Source organism: Xiphophorus maculatus, chromosome 15 (genome assembly GCF_002775205.1).
Source record: "Xiphophorus maculatus strain JP 163 A chromosome 15, X_maculatus-5.0-male, whole genome shotgun sequence".
In the NCBI taxonomy this organism is placed as follows: Eukaryota; Metazoa; Chordata; class Actinopteri; order Cyprinodontiformes; family Poeciliidae; genus Xiphophorus; species Xiphophorus maculatus.
Window position 1 is genome coordinate 11,735,084 of NC_036457.1, and position 20,014 is coordinate 11,755,097.

The following is a 20,014-nucleotide window of genomic DNA, read 5'->3' on the forward strand; positions in this document are numbered from 1 at the left end:
AACCATATATTTAAATTACAAGATCAGTTAGGATCGCAAAATTATTTATATTTGCTAAATTCAGATATTTTTTAATTCAGACATTTACATTCGTAGCCTTATTATTTGGTAGAATTATTTAACAATAAATAGTTAAATATGAATTTTTTACTAAATTACCTAGCAATAAAGCTTGTCTTGCATTGTAATGTCAATTTAAATCCAGCAGAGGGAGACGTTGCAAAAAGAAACGACTCAAGATGAACATGGGTGAGGTCACTCCTCTAACTGCTGCAGTTGAACTATCTGCAACATGTACAGATAAATAAGAGTGGCTCCCAGAAGATTGGTACAGCAATCATGACAATCACAAGTAATACTCGGAGAGCACATAGATCTTTTAAAAGAGCATGGTATTTTTAAATTACTATAATATATATTTTTTGGAATTAATGTGTTCTATCCAGAATGATGTCTTCAATATTCAACGTATACAATTCAATTATATAGCTACTTTTGTTATTGTAGTACAGTACTGACTGAAAAGATGGTAAGGAAGTAGAGCTAAAGGGGTGCTTTAAAATATAAATAAATATAGCTGTTTTTTTTTACTTTTAATAAAGATATTTTACTTTTAAAATAAATTTTATAATTTAATTAATTTCAGAGTTAAGTCTGTGGGGAGCAATATCGGACCTGAAATACCTTTCCGGTTTCTCTCTCTATCTCAGGTCACTCCCTCCTCCGCGCTGTCAGCAGCAGCTCCTTACGCGGTTCAAACTTAGCTCTTTCGCTCCGAATCTGCTCCGTCGTCACTTTTCTTTAGTTCTCGCCTGTTTTTTTAAAAGCTTTAAACTGTTTTTAGTCGTTTGCTGAGGACTGTGACGCGAAGACTCGCGGAAGGGAGGACTTGTCGAGTTTTCTTCGCCAGCAGCAGTTGAAGAGCAGCGGGGGGAGATGACCAGCTGAGGACTGGGAATCTTAAAAAAAAACACGGGGCCTGTTTCTGTAATGATTGATCAATGCTGCCACAATGGCGTTAAAGGTAGGAATGTTAACTTTCCAGAGAGATTTAGACGTGTTGCTCTCGGCCCTGGCCCCTGCGGTTTGCCCTGCCAGTTGTTTTTTGTGTTTGTACTAGCAATAGATTCGGGTTGTCAGAGTTGTAGTTTGTCAAGTGTTGTGAATATTTTTGAAACTACATTTCAAATTAAACTCATCTTTAAGTATTCTGTAAACGCGTGGTTGCTTACTGTACAGGTGTATGGAGTAAAAGTGATACAACTGCTTCTGGTAAACATGGAAAATGTGTATCGTCAAGAAACTGTCTTGTGACATTTTACAGCCTCCACAGTGCGGGTCATTGCTACTTCCGCAGAATTCTGGGAAATGTAGTCTTCCGGGTTCAGCCGTAGGACAGCTATCTGAATTGAGGAGGAATCATTTTATAGTCAAATACTAAAATACAGTTAAAAACTAAATCACTTTGCGGTGTTGTTTACATTTTATGAAACTATTTAATGTATATTTATATCTCAATATTAAACGTTATTTTGATGCATTTCATTATGAATTATGTGAGATGTGTTTAGGTATAAAAGTAGAAAACAAAACATAAATTCTGTTTGATAATTAATACTTTTGCTTTTTAAAAATTATTTTGTTAATAAAATAATCAGAGCTGATATATAGAGATTATTTATTATAATATTATGCATTATTTTCAGTCCAATCCTTTCTGGGAAGTCAAAATAATTTAATGAGTTTCACATGTTTTTTTTTATTGCTTTTAATAAGTAAAATAATAGTTCAGTTATCAAAATTCTTACAGTCTAGGCATAGGTCTTTACATTGTTCATCTTTATCAAATAAACCACAATTGGTTGTATTTAAAGCAAATCAAAGAGAGTAAATTGTTTTAAATTAAAATAGTAATTGTTCTTTCAGTTACTATGGTATGCTATATTCATTATAACATTAATAATGTTTAGAAAGTCAGTTATTGCAAGTTTATTTTGTATATGTTTAAACATAAATATGGACTAAGTACCCATTAAATGTAGTGGTAGTTTCCAACCTTATTGTGTAGAATATTATACATTTTGCCTTTCATAGTGTAAGTGGATGTTAGCTGACACAAGTTAGTCAGGCTGTCTGTTCTGTTACTGTGCATGCATTTGAGCTTTAACAGGCATGCCAATTAAAGCTTTCAATAAATCTTTCCATAAAGCTTGACTATAAATCACAGGAACAGCATAAGAGAAACGTTGAGCTGTTACATGTATTTTCCCCCGCTTATCTGACATCAAGTCACTGGGGTAACAGGTCTAGAATGGAAACACAACCACTCTTCTCTTCAATGACACTCTACATCTTATTCTGATGAATCATTTTGTGTTTCTAGGCCAAAAGGGGTATGTAGTCCTTTCAGCAAATTGTGTGTGTGCCTGGGGTCTCATCCGAGTAGTCCGCGCCAGGAGAGGGAGGCAGCAAGGACATAACCTATTCAGATTCAAAAACCACCATATCTGGCTTCTTTCAATACAGAGGAGTTTGGGTTCTACTTATGATTTTCTATGCATACCTCAATACAGCCCAATTTTAAAACATATGATGCCAATATTTTTTAAACGCTTAAAATCTTAGCTTTATATCTAAAATATGGATTATGGCATTTTTTCTTAAAAACACAAAACACATAAAGTAACTTTCCAGGTTTTGCTTATGAGCTTTTTGGTTTCTGCGCTTGATAAATTTCATATTTTTGACATAAAGCATTCTAAAAGTAGATACATCTTTACCAAACTGTTCACATAGGAGGTAGAATCATTTTGTTATTCATAATGATAAATATACAAATCATTTTCAAAGATATTTGAAAAGAAACGACAACTTTGCCTGCAATGGTGAGGCCTTTTTGCAGTGACTTCCATGACTTACCCTTGGGTATAATCCCAGTTTTTACTAAAACTCAAGCAGATCTCTGTTCTGCCTCACATTCCACCGCTGAAAGTTTTCTCTGCGTTTTTTATTTATTTTATTTTTCACTACTGAATGGTGGTGCATATACTTACCTAAAATAACTAGTTTGACCTGTTTGTCATTACCCTTATTTTTCTTCACAGCTGTTAGCTTGCCACAGGGGTCATTGAATGTCCTGACCATACATTAATGTTTAAGCAACAAAACCATTGATCATTCTTTCTTGTTTGTTCTCAGGCACAGGTTTTATATGACTTCGCCGCTGAGCCCGGCAACAATGAGCTGACAGTGAGAGAAGGCGAGACAATCACTATCACCAATAAGGTAATAAGAAAAGGGGGAAAAAAGAAAAACTAAAACTGTCCTGTTATTGTAGACAGGACCTTAGCTTTCAGATATTTGTGTGTAAAAGTCATACTCTTTTTAGATTTATTAGCATTTTTACTGAGGAAAGAGTTTGTTTTGGATCAAATTGGTTTAAAGTTAAATAATAATGAAAACAAGATTGATGGCCTGTATGAAGCTCTTTACGATTTTGGCATTGAAAACTGACTCAGCTGAACAGAGCAAGATCGCATGATCTCGTGTTGCTCAAGTGCTGTCTCATAAATTACTTACCAAACAAGAAAGAACGGACGAGAGGGGAACAAATGACTGAACAAACATGATGTCATTAGAGTCAGTTGCCAACAGTTCAAAGCTTACTTGCGCTGTGCTGACCTACATAGTTTTCTAGTCTAAGTCTGTCAGAACCAAATCTGGAAGAGTTGGTGTGTTTTTTTGTTTTTTTTGTCGTTGCCAAATAGGCTGTAGCTGGGAATTTTATAAATCTTCATAGAAGATCTAGAGCTTCCAAATGTCAGTCTTTGTTTTAAGCTATCTGCTGGAATCTCCTTCATAGTTGAATATGGCACCATATAAACTTACGGTGCGTTGAAAAATATTTATGCCACTCTGTTTCTTCTGTCGTCACATTGCAACCACAAACTTTATTAGATTTTATTGAGATTTTATGGGACAGACTAACACAAAGCACGACATTTGTTTTCAGCTATAAGTGTGTTGAGCCACTTAGAGCTGCAGGTCTTTATGATGCCTCAATACCAGCTTTGGAAATCGATGGAAATTTGCCGTCTTTTTTTTTTCATGTAGCTTAAGCTCATGCAGATCAGACGGGAAGTGACTGTAAACATTGACTTTCAAGTGTTGCAGCAGATACTTATTTGGATTTTGACGAGGACTTTGACTTGCTCATTCTAACACAATCAATTGAAAAAACTTTTTTCAATGTTTCATTTTTTCTTTTATTTCATTTCAGTATTTTGCGCTATGGTGTGCTTCTCTGTCACATAAAATCCCGACTCTCTTTTCATTCTAGGGTATTGGAGGGGGTTGGATTGAAGCACAGAATTCAAGAGGAGAAGTTGGACTGGTGCCTGAAGATTACATTGAGGTAAGTCAGAAAGAGCTGATAATGAAGCGTGTTTTGTGCTGGATAATTTAGGAAACGTCTCACCGCAAACACTATTTAACACTAACATATCACCAGTTTAATTGTAAACAAAAGTTGATAGTTTCATGTTATAAGGTCAGGGTGAGAAGAGTGTGTGCCCTCCCCATCAGATACCAGGATGCATATGCTAACTGTGGTGCTGTCGCTTCGCCTGACATTGAAATCACAACAGGATGTTCCTCCTTCAGGGATCTGCTGATTAGGGTGTTTTGTAGTGTGTGTTTGTGTGTGTGTCTAGCCTGATCCGGTTCTCTGACTGCATCCGTGGATATGATTCACTCTAAAGACATTCAGACTCTGAATAAAAGTAAAGTCAGGGATGCTAACAGTTTAGCCTCCTCTGTAAAAACCTTCCTCAACAACTCCCAGAGTAACGCCTGTGTGTACACGTGAAAGATAGATTCAACTATTCTGATAGTCCAAACAAGCTTGCCTGACCTTTTGTTGACTCTCCAGCTGCTCCAGAGCTGTTTAGATCTCATGCCCAACTCTTAAAAACTTCCAGATGATAATCGCAGTTAAAGTTCATGTTTTGGCTATTGATAAAACACAGACTCTCTAGTACTCAAGCAGCAACTATTTGTGCCTTGTTAGTATGCTGGAGAAAATAGGACATAGTAAAATAAAAATAAGCTTTGCGTTGTGGTTGAGTCGTAGAGCATATATGGAAGTCACCACCCTGTGCCGTCACAATTTGTTAACACAATCTGGAGAAGACATACAAGAAGGCAATCACATTACCATAGAAGAACATACCTTTAGAAATTATTACATTATGGTGAAATTACATGAATTTTTTTCTCACCTAGTGTAAACATTTTTTTTCTTCTTTTTCATTTTGTAGTTCAAAAATGAATTTCCTGCATTTCCAGCAGCATCGACGGCACCCCCTTCAAATGCAGAAAACGTCGCATATCAGGACCTTTCTGTCTTTGATGCATTTGCACCTCTATCAACAGCTGCACAATACCAGGTAAGGTGCCAAGCTGGTGAAGATAATGTTGCTGACCTGACTTCTTGTTTCCTCCCCAAGCGAGGAGAAAACGCTTGGGAAGCCTCCTCCTCCACATGTGAGGAAGCTTAGCCTCTTCACAAGTGGCGAAAATACACAACAATAACAAGCAGACCACCTACCATGTTTCACCAACCACGTTTCTGTTTTTTTTTTTATTTTTTAAGTGCTCTGAAGAGGTTTTCATACGTTTTTGTCAGAAGACAACTCCAAACTAATTTATTTTGGAAAATCTTTTATCGTAGACTTAAACAAAGTAGCACTTAAATTTGAAGTGAAAAGAAACGTATTGGTTTTATTGTCACACAGGTGTGCATATGTATTCATATGTATTGTTAGTCTTTTGGGGTCTGTCTTTACCAGCTTTAGAGATTTTGCTCATTTTTCTTAAGCCCTGCCTGATGATTTTAACTCATAAATGTGCTTTGATCTAAATCTGACCACCTCTAGATGTAAGATTGGTGTAATTGTCCTGCTGGAAGCTGAACCTCCATCCTAGACTCAGATCTTTTTGCAGTCATTAGCAGGTTTTCATGAGAATTACCATGTGTCTCGTTTAATCTTTTTCCCCATTAGCTCTCACTGACCTCCCTGTAATTGTGGAAGGAAACTTTCCACAGCATGATACTGCAACCACCATGTTTCTATATCGGGGTGTGGTTTTCAGTTTGATGGGGCAATGTTAGAGCCCCTACTTTTATCTTCCTTGCATAATATGTGGCAAACAGCTTTCTTTGATTAATTGTTTCTCTTTTGCCACTTTAATACAAAGACTCAATTTTCTCCTGATTCTCCCACCTGTGGAGTGTATCTCTGTAGCTCCTCCAGTGTTACTTCAGGCCTCTTGAATGGTTTTCTGATTACGGTTGTCTGCCGTTTTTTTTTTTGTATTTTATTTTATTTTTTATTGATTATTTTTTTGTTTTTATGATGTTTTGTGACTTCATTTTCTTTTGAGGTGGCAGAATAATAAAAAAAGATATAAATACAAATGCACACCACTGTCTTCAGGTCTTTATACCTAAAAATGAACAACATTCACCTTGGTTATTCAAATCCATAGTTATGGAACATTTTGGGTTGGTCTGTCCAGTAAAATAATTAGACATTTAACATAACAAGCTGTAAAATATATTCTTTACATTTTGATGAGGCATTGTATGATGGAGTGGTGTTGAAGAGCAAGCAAAAAAAAAAGCAGAAGTGTGTTTGATTCACAGTTTTGTTCAGTTCGTGTGAACCCCAGATGCAGAAGTGAGAGCAGCTGCAGTGAGAGATATAATTTCAAACTGACATATTTTTAAATGCAATATTGCAGAACTGAGAGGAAATTGTTTGAGTGGACTCTTCTGTCTTTAGCAGCCAGAAGCTTAAACAAAAAAAAAAAAAGAGCGCACTGCTGGATTGGTGAAAATGTTTGGGGCACAGTATGTTTAAGAGTCACTGCAGAAAATGTGTCAGCTTTTGTCGCTCATTGCTTCTTACTTATTCAAGCGCATACGTTGAGGCCTCACTTTAACCCACTCTCTGCTCAGTTTTAACCCCCTCTGCAGGCATTTTGTTCTCATCTCACCTTCTATTCCCCTCAAGGTGGAATCTGGGGCTTTGAATCCCGTTCCAGACACCCCAGACACCCCAGTTACCCCTTTCTTCCCGTCCCCCGAGGAGGTAAATGCCACTTGGGGGTTGTGAGCATGACAAGAGGCATTAGTTTGAGCCGTCTTGTCTTCACCATTCTCACCTTGGTTTTCTGTTTGATCTGCTTTGACACATTCACATTCTGTCTAAAAACGCATGATCTCTCACCTTCTTTTTTCACCTTGCACCACTGAGCAAACAAATGGATGGTTCCAGATTACACAAATCATCATCCAGACTGGAAAATATGAATCTGGATTCTTTGTTAAATGTTCATTGATTGCACTTTTCTAGACTGATTCAAATGTCCACTTTTTGTAAAGAAAGACATTACCAATTTTATCTGATTTTTCTCTGATTGATCTCAGAAAATATTTACAGCAAAGACATCAACAGTCGGAAACCTGTTTTCCCCTTTTTGTTACTGGAAATCTCAGATCAAGTCATCTAGAGCTCCAAAATAATATTGAAACTGTATTATTGCATCATCAATGTGTGCACTGTTAAACATATCTACAGACTGTTTGCAATGCAGTATTTGCAATATAAACATTTGCATGCCAATAATACATTTAGGCTGTTTGGTGAAATTTCCCTGCAGGAAGTCATCACACCTGGCAGTGGTGATAGAGCCTGAGTTCCTCAAAGTCTTGAAAGCTTTGTAATCGCAGATAAGAATGACAGTGTGAGAAAAATATGTATTCATCTCAATTGACACCAATGTTTGACAAAAACATCGCAATTTCTAAAGAAGTATAATGAAATTACAGCTTTATATCTTTTTTATTAATGAGAATACAGCATCATATTTAGCTTATTTCAAAACAAAATTCACAAATTTTACAATTCATAATTCATAATGTTGGCTGTGTAAATGCTAGTATACCACATGAACTGCCAGGGATACGTCTGTAGTAAACTGCTTCCTTTAACCTTATTTATCTAAAAATTAGTCAACTGTAATTCTGCTGTCGGTGGTCCAATTGACGGCTATGATATATTCACTCACTGATTAAAAGGTGTGATCTACAGTAGTAGATCACACCAGGTCAGGTCAGGAGGTTATTTCCTGAATCAGGTCAGAAAATAATTAATCATTTCTTGATTAATCATTAATCAGGAAATGAGACAATTTCAAGCAGCAGTTGATCAATTGAAGCATCCCAACTATTCATTTAGTGAAGGCAAAATGTATTTATGATTCATAAAACTGTTTCGACATAAGCAATCATTTCTTGATTTGATGTGAATACAGTAAAACATTTTAAAAACTTTAAAACAAAAACTTTTTTTTTTCATAACTGCATTACGTAATTTTCTTCTTTCAGCAGTTTGCATTAAAGTCTACGTTCAGTCAGCAGAGTTTGGTTAGCAGTATTCAAATTTTAACCTACAAAGGCATGCACACACAGACAAATCCGGTTGCATGCTTCTCTATGCAAGTTTTTGAAGCATGTCATGGAGTTTATCTCAGTGCTTATAAGTGCTGTGAAAACATAGTAACCTAAGCATAGTGTATTGCGTTTGAGCATGTATCTTTCTGCAAATTTGCAACATTTCATCTAACTTGGATGAAAGCTCATTCAAAAAACAACAATTACAGACCAAGCTGTCATTGCTGAATCATTTCTTAATGTATGCTCCGCTGAAGGACTGGTCTGCACCACGTCTAAAAAGCATGTTGATTTAGGACTGCTGTTGGCTTCACATGAAACAGACCGTGTCTGTTCTCTCTCCTCTCTGCCATCACAGTCCTCCCTCTGATCCCTCACTGCCTCTCTTGTATGTCTCTCTCAGGCCAGCAATGGTAATGATCCCTGGTCAGCATGGAATGCAGACCCTTCAGGGGGCACAAGCAACAACTGGGCGTCTAATCCAGAGGGCACTCAGACTGGGAAGAGTGCTGCTGACCCCTGGGGCAATGTATCACAGGGTCACCCTCAGGCTTACCAAGGCCCAGGTAAGAAACAGTTTGTTTTAACAGCAGCTGTGTATGTTAGGCTTAGTGTTATGTTAGAATTATGTTTCCAGAGGAGCTTTAAGGTGTGTTTAGATGCTAGTTTTGTATTTTTTTTTGACTTTATGTACTAAATGTTGATTTTTGTATTAAATATCAGGGTTTCGAACCTGCTAAGTCTGGTGGCAGGGGCGCTAGGGCAGTCCACCAGCAGCCCGGCATGTTTTTGTGTTGAAAAATGTTAAGTTATAAAAATTTGGAGGTGCACAAGCAAGGCATCATAATTTTTGAATAATGATGTCTGAGGCCAACGGGCAGGCTCAGGAACGGCGCAATTGGTGCACATAACCCCTCACCCAGTTCAATACATCGATTATAAACTTAACCCAATCCGTCTTTACTGTCACCGTTACTGGTGTACAAAGCCCTATTTAAAATAAACAATGCTTAGTCTGGCCTAAGGCAAGTAAAGCCTGGTGGCCCGCCAGACTTATAATACACTGGGGAAAACTTCTAGTGAAGACACAAATAGCCACTCAGATGGCTCATAATGAGTTTTAGCATGTTTTACAATAACGTCCTCTAGAATAAAATCTATTTGTAGATATCTCATTAATAGACTATAAAAATAAAATCTAGACTATAGGGGCAAATTATTTCCTTTATCTTAGCTCATGTGCAGCACAAATAACCAGAACAAAAAAGTTATATATACTGTAAACTATAAAGAAATATAAGTGCTTGTATGTTGAAGACTAAAGTCTTCAACATTCATGTGACTATAGAAGCTTATTCAGTAAAGTAGAAACAATAAAAAGTCTCTCCCGTTGTGAACCAGGAAGATATTATAAATCTCTGAGCATCTCATCACTTTCAGATTTATATTGCCTCAGAGAAGAAAAAACTTTGTCTGTCAGAGATAAATTACAGGCTTCTCATTCTTGCATGTGGTGATAATGCTGCACCATTTGCTGCATCTGGTAGCATACCTTTACAGTAAATGAAGTAGATACAGTAAATAGGTCGGTTGCTCCAACATTTGTTAGTTGGCACAGTTTTAAAGCCCAACTCACAACAGGTCTCAATTTGTGTGTTTTGGTAAATATTTCTCATAACCTGCAGATCAGACCTATTAAATGCACATTTGTTTAGGTTTCATGCTCTTTTTCATCAGAATAAAATATTCTGCCCTCCACAGCATGCAAACATTATATGCACTGGATTTATTTATTAATTATATCTTGCAAAATGAATAAATGCACTTTTCATAAACTATTTCAGGATTTAATGTAACATGTATTCTGTACAATACAGTAGAAAATTTAACTAAAGTGTTAGAGGGAAAATTGTGTATTAAAAAACCTGGTTGGATAAATGAACACATACTAAAGCTAATAGTCAAAGCACCTTTTGATTCAGTGCTACATGTTGACTTGGTGTTATTTGGTCTCTCTACTTTGCAAAAGGCCTCAAAATCTACGATACTATAATAACAAATCTTTCCCACAGACTTCTGAGTCCTTGGACCAATATTTGGACAGATTTGGGCCTAAACCCTGGTTAGCCCAATCTAAAATTCCTTTTATTTATTTATTTATTTATTTATTTATTTATTATCTCACAAACAAGTCATCCTTACAGTGCACATGCAAATGAAACTAAATTTATTTATGTATCGTCACATGATGCATTTTCATCACTGAAATAGTTGAAAAATGCTATAAATACTGTGAAATTATCTGATAATATACTGAAATGTCATCTGGTTAGGAAATGTCATTCATGTCTGTGTAGGAGCAAATCTAACTCTGATGCTATTCCTCTCCTGTGAAATGCTCCAGCTTTTCTGTAGCCTATTGAGTCATAATTTTGTTTTTGCCAGACTGGAAAAGTTAGCCTCACTAATGACTCACAGCGACAAATGACTCCACCTGGATTTTAAATTCTCTTGATGCTTTTTTAATAAAAAAAGGAACAGAGGAAATGAGCTGCCATGAGAAAAATGAACAGACTTTCCCCTTTTCTTTCTCTTAGCCAAAGACATCTACCCATATCCTTACCTTATTGATTACACAGGTATCTGCTTTATTGCCCGAATGGATGTTTTCTTGTTCTGGTGGGACAAAATGAATCGCATTTATTTCTAAAGCATGTGCTTGAAGCTCAATACTGACACTAGATTAACAACTGTGTCATTAGAAACTGCTGGACATGGTTTCTCCATGATGTTTTAGAGGATTTTAGATGTCTGTTTTTTACTGCATGTTTTTATATTTCTAACAGACTGCAAAAGAAGTGCAAGATTAAGCTAGCTGCATCTTTTTGTGGCAGCAGTAACATGTTTGGATAATTTATTCACCTGTTAGTTTCAGTCCTTTATAAGCATTGAGGTTCAGCATAGTAGATGAACATAATTTATAGCAGAAAAGGAAATATGCCTCAGAACAAATTGTGAAATTAACATGTGAAATGGATGTGGTGTAGTTTTAACCTGCTGGTTTGATGTGATGATTGAAGTGCTCAAATGTTTTTTTTTTTTTTAGAAAGCATGCTAACTACAGTATTTACAAATGTGAAAAAAGTTGTATCATCATTACTGCATTTTCTGAATCAAATGGGGAAATATTCTCTGACTCAAAGATTTCCCTTTATCTTAGAAAATTAATCCTGGAATGCACAGGACTGTTAACTTCAGCATCACTGAGCTCTTGCTTTGTTTTCTTACTGAGCTTGGACATGTGTATTTTTTAATAGAATTAAATTTGGCCTGAAAAATGTAAACTCTGAATTTGACCCAAGAGACTCAAAAAGTACTGATCTAGTTGCTTTTGTCAGGGACGGTCAACCTTTACATTGATCCAGTTCATTTAATGTAGTTCTGCTCAATTTATCACAAATATATTGCAACTGCAATAACCATGTATGTGACAATAATACTGCAAAAAAATATTTTTGGCTAATATAAGGCATCACGAGTTCACACTCGGCATTCCAGCAATATTTTGAGAGTGCTCCGTGCAAAAGACTCCATCATCTCAGTGCTCAAGATGTTGAAAGTCAGAAAAACATCTGGAGGCACAACGATGAAAATCAGATGAGAGAGGAAAATGTTTTCTTATTGCAAAGGGTGTTACTATCACTATATTTATCCACAATATCGCCATCGCATGATTTTCTAATATCGTGCAACCCTATTTTAAGATTCGATTCCACCAATTTTGTTAAAAGGAAACAATTTTAAATATAACTACTGGAGAACAAATGCGACCTTGTCACTCTGATTAAAGACAATAATATTTGAATCACCTTTCTTTTACAGCGGCAGAGGATGATGAGTGGGATGATGAATGGGATGACATGAAATCAAGTGCCGTCTACACAGAATCTGGGGAAGCTGGTGGAATACAGAGAGGAGGAATGCATGCTTCGTCAATGAAAATATCCCTCAATAAGTACGTTTTATTAAGTCTTCTGTACATGAGGCTTCAAAATCATTTGTTATATAGACTAATGCAACAAAAGCCTGTAAAAGCATTTTGATTCTAATTTTTAAATCATCTGAGTTTATATTGTAGCAATATGTTCTAATCAAGAGACTTTTATTCCTATTTTTTAACAGATTTCCAGGATTCTCCAAGTCTGGTCCTGAGCTCTACCTTCTGTGTAAACAGATTGCAAAAGGGAAAGACAAGCTGTCAATATACGTATGTGAGCCCTAATGATAGCCGCGTTTCACAAAAATTACACCAGCACTATCTGATTTAACCAACCCACAGCTGCACTCGTTATCTCATCTTTGACTTATTTCAAGAACATGCTGTGTTTAAGATGCCTAGTACATTTAGCATCACTGTCATAATGAGAATGTCACTTTCCTTTGACTGTTTTTGGAGTGCTTGGGTTCTCTTCTAAAGGTTTATGTGTTGCATGCTCAGGTGGGTGAGGTTGGTCCTGTATGGTCTTACCCAGAAACCCAGATAGACTGCATCGTAGCTGATCCCAAGAAAGGATCCAAGATGTACGGCCTCAAGAGCTACATAGAGTACCAAATCACACCCAATGTGAGTTTGCAGACTCTTCTCCACAATGCAAAATAAACTGCGATAAACTAGAGCCTTAGCATTACGACTGCAAGAAATCATCTGAAAATAATACATTTAATGTCTTAAGTGGATGTTTTTTTCTACTTGCTTAACATGTTTCTTGTTTGCAGACAACAAACCGACCTGTCAATCATCGATACAAGCACTTTGATTGGCTCTATGAGAGACTCCTGGACAAATTTGGGTCGGCCATTCCAATTCCCTCTTTGCCAGACAAGCAGGTGACAGGTGAGCTCATTTCTACGCTAGCTAGAAATGATTTAGAATGGTATGTTGGTATTTTAAATGCAAGCACCACAATAAATATATAATATTTTTTTAAGGGCGTTTTGAGGAGGAGTTTATTAAGATGCGCATGGAGCGGTTGCAGGGTTGGATGTCCAGGATGTGCAGACACCCTGTTATTTCTGGCAGCGATGTGTTCCAGCTTTTCCTCACATACAAAGATGAAAAGGTACAATGTATTATATTTTCCAGGAAAATGTATGTTTAGATTGCAAAGCTTAACTGTTCAAACTGACTCTATTTTTTTGTTGAGGAAACAAGCAGTTCACCATAAACACATGATTGCAGTCTTTATTTTATTGTTTTTCTGAGGTACAGTGCTTTCAGTATACATATCTCTGGGATCTTGCTACAATCGCAAACTTGGTTGTTCACAGAATAGCATCATTTGAATTGTAAGTCAAAATGATACATTGTTTTTAAAAGTTTTACTAATGAAAATCTTTAAAGTCCAGTTATGCAGTTATAACTGGATGCGTTCAGGAGAATGTCTCTATTAGTTCTGCATATTTAAACCTGAAATTCTTCCCAATTCTTCTTCGCAAAATAGTTCAGACAGATTGAATGAGGAGCATAAATTTTCAAGTTTTGCCACAGATTCTCATTTATATTTAAGTCTGGACTTGGACTGGGCCATTCCAGCACACATACTTTTATCTAAGCCATCTTGTTGTAGCTCTGACTATCTGTTTAAGTGTTTGTATCTTACTGGAAGGTAAAGTTACTGTTCCAGTCTTGTCCAGGTTTGCCTTGTGTTTACCTTCAGTCATCTTACCACACCTTGATGCTGCCACCATGTTTCACTGTGAAACAGTTTTAGCTTCTTGTCGCACTCAGTGTTCTATGTGTAGGCAAATTAAAGTTGTAGTTAAGTTAAATGTTCATCTCACCTAACCAGAACTTCTTCTTAAACATGTTTGCACGCCTTGTGGTAAACATTAAATTAGACTTCCTACTTGACTTCCTCTCACCATTATCTTCCTTTTTGCCACTGTTCTATAAAGGTCAAGTTTTCTGTGCAACATATTCACAAGAATTATTCAGCATTATTACTGATTATTGCTTGATCAGAGCTGTGAGATGTTTAAAGCTTGGGATGTTGTCTCTCTCCTTGTCTGCTCTGTTCCTCATTCTTTGTGGTGCTACTTGTTTGCTAATGTTCTCAGAGAATTTTCAAAGATCTTAGCTGTAATATTACAAGGATGCAATTACACATTTGGTAATGAATTTTTACATGGTTACAAATTTTTGTCACACTTCAAATATTTTGCTTAAAAATGATTGAAAATCATATATCATGGCTCATTTACAATTATGCACATGTTCGGGAAGTAGGTCACCAACGTGAGAGAATACATCTCTAACATAGAGCGACTTCTTCACTCTACAGCTGGCAGAGTCTCAATCAGTTGTAGTATAACAAAATGTGAACATGTTCAAGAAATGACAGTACATTTGCAAAGCACTAACTTTTGTTTGTGACAGGACTGGAAGATGGGGAAGAGAAAAGCCGAAAAAGATGAGACGGTTGGAGTGATGATCTTCACCACAATCGAGCCAGAAGCTGCAGACCTGGATCCTTCAGAAGTGTGAGTTAAACCCAACTGTCTGAAAAGAGAAAACTTCAAAGAAGCAGCCACTGATGTGCTCGGAGCACATGTAGTTTACGCATGCCACATGTGTTTCTCTTTTCCCAGGGAGCAGAAATGTGAGCAGTTCAGTAAGTTTACCAAAGCCATGGACGACAGCGTGAAGGAAATCCTCACTGTGGGAAACGAGCACTGGAAGAGATGCACAGGACGTACGTTCACGCAGCTGGGAATCTTAATTAGTGTTTGCTGCAGCTTCACTTTGTTCTGAAATTATTGCTTACATCAAAAATCTTATTGTCCTGAGTGTTTCCATTTATCTTCTGCAGCTCTGCCAAAGGAATACCAGAGAATAGGAAAAGCCTTGCAGAACCTCTCTACTGTCTTCACAAGCAGTGGATACCAAGGTAGATGCTCACACTTTGGCAGCACACTCATGTTTTCCAGAAGACGCTCGCCAGTCTCCAGCTACAATTTTCAGATTACGTTTTGTAACTCAGTAACTATAATAAAAGAATCAGATGCAGGTTATCACAAAATGGACAGAATCTGTTGGAAGACATATTTTTATCTGCTGCAGGTGAGTCGGCTCTAACCGATGCCTTGACGGCAGCTGGAAAGACCTACGAGGAGATAGCCCAGCTGGTGGCAGAGCAGGTAAACTTTTCAGCCTCTATCATATTGATTCATTTTGGAAAGTAGGTCACCTGATACAGCGCATATCTCTAACATAGAGCGACTTCTTCACTCTGCAGCTGGCAGTGTCAGTCAATCAAAACCACAACAGCGTCTGTAACCTTTTATCTTCTGCTTTCTGTTGAACAGGCAAAATGTTGTCTAGAAAAAATGGCAGTTCTAGTTTTCAGCCTCTATTTACGTTTCACTTCCATCCATTATGTTTAGATTATATCGGTGGTTTTAGGTTTTTGCTTTATTTTTTTTTATCATAAACAAGGAAGTGGAAGACCTCTGGTTGTTGAAACGTCTCAAAGCTTCTTAAGCGTGTATATCGTTCTTTTCAGCTTTCCGCATTTAAAAACATTTCCTGAATACGTTCTGTTCAATGCCTTGTCAGATCTTACTGAAGCAGATTTTTAAAAAGGCAGAAAATGAAAACTGGTTGGGGTTTTTTAATAGCCTGGTTAATGTTCTGTGTAATAAAGTCAATTCTTGGCTTTGTTTGATTGTTCCAGCAGCTTTCCGAGGAGGAATTCGCTCGGTAAGCTTGTTTTGCTCGTGTGAGTTGCTGGCTATAGTTTAGTAACACATTTTATAGCCATACTCTTGATTCATCGCAGGATCCAATGAAGCTGAACTGTTGATAACGACAAAGGTGAATTCCTCTCATGGTCAAGGACTAGTGAGAAGTGTTAATGCCACACCTACTTGTACACTGTAACCAGATCACCCTGCTGGATATTTGTTTGATTTGTTATGCAGACCATAAATTTTCTCAGCCAGGTGAATGTTGATTTGAAGCCATGGGGTTGTTATCTAAGTGACTTTCCCTATGTTATCCCTTATCATGTTCTTCTCTTATTTCCTGCTCCAAAGTTAGCATTTGGTATTTTTGCTTCTATTCTTTCTTACGTCTGCGAGTATCTTCCTGTTTCCTTTTTACATTTATCACCTCTTGTGCTTTTCTTTTCTTTTTTAGCCTAGGAAAGATCTTCACTTCCTCATGGAGACCAATAATGAATATAAGGGTCTCCTTGGATGCTTCCCAGATACCATTGGGGTCCATAAGGTACATATTTCCCAATACACTCTTAAACATCATTGTAAAGGAGAAATCCTAGATCTGTTAGCACAACAAAATATGAATGGCCTATGCCATATTTCCAGATGTGGGCACAAATGGAGGCAGGTATATTAAAAAGTTGTCTACCTGATAACACTCCCTAGATGACATTTTGGGTTTGACTGTGCAACAGAAACTCCTCTGGTGTTGAATTTAGTCAGGGGCCCATTCACTTAAAGCCATGGAATCAGATTGGAACATCTTTAAAATGAAGATTAGAATAGTCTAGAAAAAATAATATAGGAAGTTACTGTGAGCAGTTGATTTTATGCTAATCTGCCTAAATACATGTTTTGTCAGTAACTGCTGCGGAGTTTTAAGCTTTTCGTTGCAGAGAAGAAAGCAATGGAAGTAGTTCATGGTGAATCTGAAGCAGCATGAGCAAACATTGATTTAAAACACAATTAGCACCAAAAAGAAGGGTGAGCAAGTGTTAAGGTGTTCAGTGAGTACAGTTGGAGTTTCTTGAGAAATCACAATATACACTGAACTATTGTGATGTACACAATATTTCCAGATACAACTCTGGAAAAAATTAAGAGAACACTTAAAATGACCAGTAATTTACTTTTTCTAGGTATATGTTTGAGTAAAATGGACATTGTTCTTTTATTTTATGAACTACTGACAACATGTCTCTGAAATTTAAAAGCAAATATTTAGTATTTATTTGTAGAAAATGAGAAATGGTCAAAATAATGAAAAAGATGCAGTGCTTTCAGACCTCGAATAATGCAAAGGAAACAAGTTCATATTTATTTATAAATAGAAATACTAATGTTTTAACTCAGGAAGGGTTCATAAATCAATATTTTGTGGAATATTTTCAATAGGGTTCAGAGCAGTGGTCTCTTCATTTTTTCCAGAGCTGTATGTTGGTCTGAGCATTAAGCACTCAAAGGGGGTTTATTGAATGCTTTACAAAGCCTGTTTTTGTTTTGTTTAATGTATTTACTATATATTTAATCCCTCCAGGCAGCTATAGACAAGGTGAAGGAAGGGGACAAGCTGGTGGCTGCCAACAAAATTACCACTCCCGACAAAGTAGCCATGTCCAAACGTCTCAGCACCATGTCTTACACTTTACAAGGTAGCGCTCTGTGTTTGCAATTGAAATCCAACAGTGCAGTTTATTGTCTTGTGCTGTCTGAACTCACTGGTTTCCCCTCTTGTTTTTGTGACCCAGCTGAAATGAACCACTTCCATAGCAACCGTATCTACGACTACAACCGGGTCATGCAGCAGTACCTGGAGGAGCAAGTCAAGTTTTACGAGACGGTAAAGACATTTCATTTTGAGTCTGTTACGCTTAGACCTTTTACATTGCTTTATTAATTAGGAAGCAGTTGCATAGAGTCTAGATTACAATAATAAACAAATAAGAAATGATCGTTTTAATAATGTAATCATTTTTCTCTGAATCCCCAGATTGCTGCAAAGCTGAAACAAGCTCATGGTCAGTTCACTACAATGTGAGAGCAGTCTCACACTACAAGACACAACGTTTAATCAAATCCTGCCAAAAGTTCTTTTGCTTGCGTTGCATCTTTACTCTCTCACTCTACAATTAAAATTTCACTTCTGTATTTCTTGCACGCTGACCCCATCTCTTCTTCCACTGACTTTGCCAACAGTTACAGCTTATTTTGTTGCTTTCCTCCACCGGCTTATGCACAAATAATGAGTGCAAGAGCTGGAAGGTTTCAGTATTTAGGGTTTTCAGGAAAAGCAGTGTTGACGGATTAAATACGACACACTCTGTCCAAGGTCCGCAGCTTGTAACACAGGATGTCAACATCCTAGCTGCACTTTGAGCAGCCATGATTTCTTTCATTTTACACGAGTTAAACAGCATTAATGCCAACTTTGCAATTTGCAGTCACGCACTGAGGTTTCGTCTACAAAAACCAAAGCTGTTCTCTACTGTCACAATCACATATAAAAGCTTTACTACACATTTCTCAGCTGACTGCAGATTTATTTGAGTCATTGCTTTTGTTTCATGTAAATGTTCATCAGCTTGCTGAGCCAAAGCAGGGGTTCAGCAAAGCCAAAGGCAGATTGTACGTCCTCTGCAATTTCACTGCTGGCAGTGCCTTACTCGATTTCATCCTGCGCTTCCTCAAAAGCTAACAGGAAACTCCACCTCCTTCCTGCGTGACACACATTTTTTTCCCCTTTTAGAAACTAGAGATGCTGTTTGGACCTACTGTTAAGCCTCACTTCACACTCTGTCAAGAACCAAAATGTGCAGTGAGAAAAAAACAAAGTTGTGGTTCATTATTCTTTTTCATTCTTCTTTAAGTACTGAAGTCTGAGTCATGTTTCAGTGTTTGGGTATTGCAAAATTTCCTGTCCAACTGTTGCTCTGAAGAAACTATGTCCTCATCTGAAGAGTTTGTCACGTTTTAAGTTTGCTTTCTTTGCTTTTCACAGTCAATTTTTCAATCAACTTCTAATCTTATTCACTCTTTGTACTTTTTGTCACATCGTGTTTAAAAAAAATACATAAATATATATATATATATATATTCTATTTGACCCATCAGGTGCTTCTTGTCATTATATTTTATGTATAGAAGTATTTGCTATATAGTGTCATTAAAAGCACAGCATAATTTGTTTGATTTATTAAACAATGATTTGTATTCATATTTGTGAATGCGTATCTGTTTGAATTAATTCTTACATTGGTTTCTCATGGCTTTCCTGAACTACACACTGAGCTCCTTGTTCATTTCAGGAGCTCCTTGCATAGGCGTGGTAGAGCATAAAAATGAGCTGGTAGCTCATGTAAAAAGTGTGTTTTTGTGCTCTTCTGGTAACGGAAGTGAAAGGGCCCTTTTTCCAACCACTGCTCTCAGCTTATCACTACTATCAGGTGCAGCTTGATATGTAGACCGAAGAGCGGTTTGACAAAATCAGACCGAGATGCAAATGATCATGTTAATCAGTTCAAAACATATTTTGAGACATCTTGTTAGTCATTTTGTACGTGTGGGTTTCAGTTCTAGATAGTTCTGGTGATATGGTTGAATGAGCGCATCAATCTTGGCTTGAGTATCATGACATTTTGAGCCTATAAAGTCCATTTTGTTTACAGGGGTGGAATGATTTTACAATAAAAACTTTGATTTTTGAAAACTAAATGTTTT

At 36.9% G+C, this 20,014-nt stretch overlaps 1 protein-coding gene across 2 annotated transcripts; it reads left to right on the plus strand.

The window, feature by feature from the left end:
• Nucleotides 1–696: 696 nt before the first annotated feature.
• On the plus strand, nucleotides 697–19,124 carry snx9 (sorting nexin 9). 2 transcript variants are annotated; one of them, XM_023347882.1, is made up of 19 exons: nucleotides 697–1,024; nucleotides 3,199–3,285; nucleotides 4,340–4,414; nucleotides 5,319–5,447; nucleotides 7,077–7,154; nucleotides 8,922–9,084; nucleotides 12,401–12,533; nucleotides 12,701–12,785; nucleotides 13,017–13,142; nucleotides 13,295–13,412; nucleotides 13,508–13,638; nucleotides 14,955–15,058; nucleotides 15,167–15,270; nucleotides 15,388–15,465; nucleotides 15,639–15,715; nucleotides 16,716–16,805; nucleotides 17,835–17,949; nucleotides 18,046–18,137; nucleotides 18,288–19,124. In XM_023347882.1, the coding sequence occupies exons 1-19, from the start codon at nucleotides 1,013–1,015 to the stop codon at nucleotides 18,333–18,335; spliced, it is 1,845 nt and encodes a 614-aa protein (XP_023203650.1). In that variant the 5' UTR covers nucleotides 697–1,012; the 3' UTR covers nucleotides 18,336–19,124. The 2 variants fall into 2 exon arrangements, with proteins under 2 accessions (XP_023203650.1, XP_023203651.1); XM_023347883.1 differs by lacking the exon at nucleotides 7,077–7,154 and having other exon boundaries at nucleotides 698–1,024.
• Nucleotides 19,125–20,014: the final 890 nt, after the last annotated feature.

Coding starts and splice junctions, on each gene's coding strand:
- snx9 (XM_023347882.1), top strand. Junction 5,448..7,076: donor CAACAGCTGCACAATACCAG/GTAAGGTGCCAA, acceptor ATTCCCCTCAAG/GTGGAATCTGGGGCTTTGAA. Junction 13,143..13,294: donor AGTACCAAATCACACCCAAT/GTGAGTTTGCAG, acceptor TCTTGTTTGCAG/ACAACAAACCGACCTGTCAA.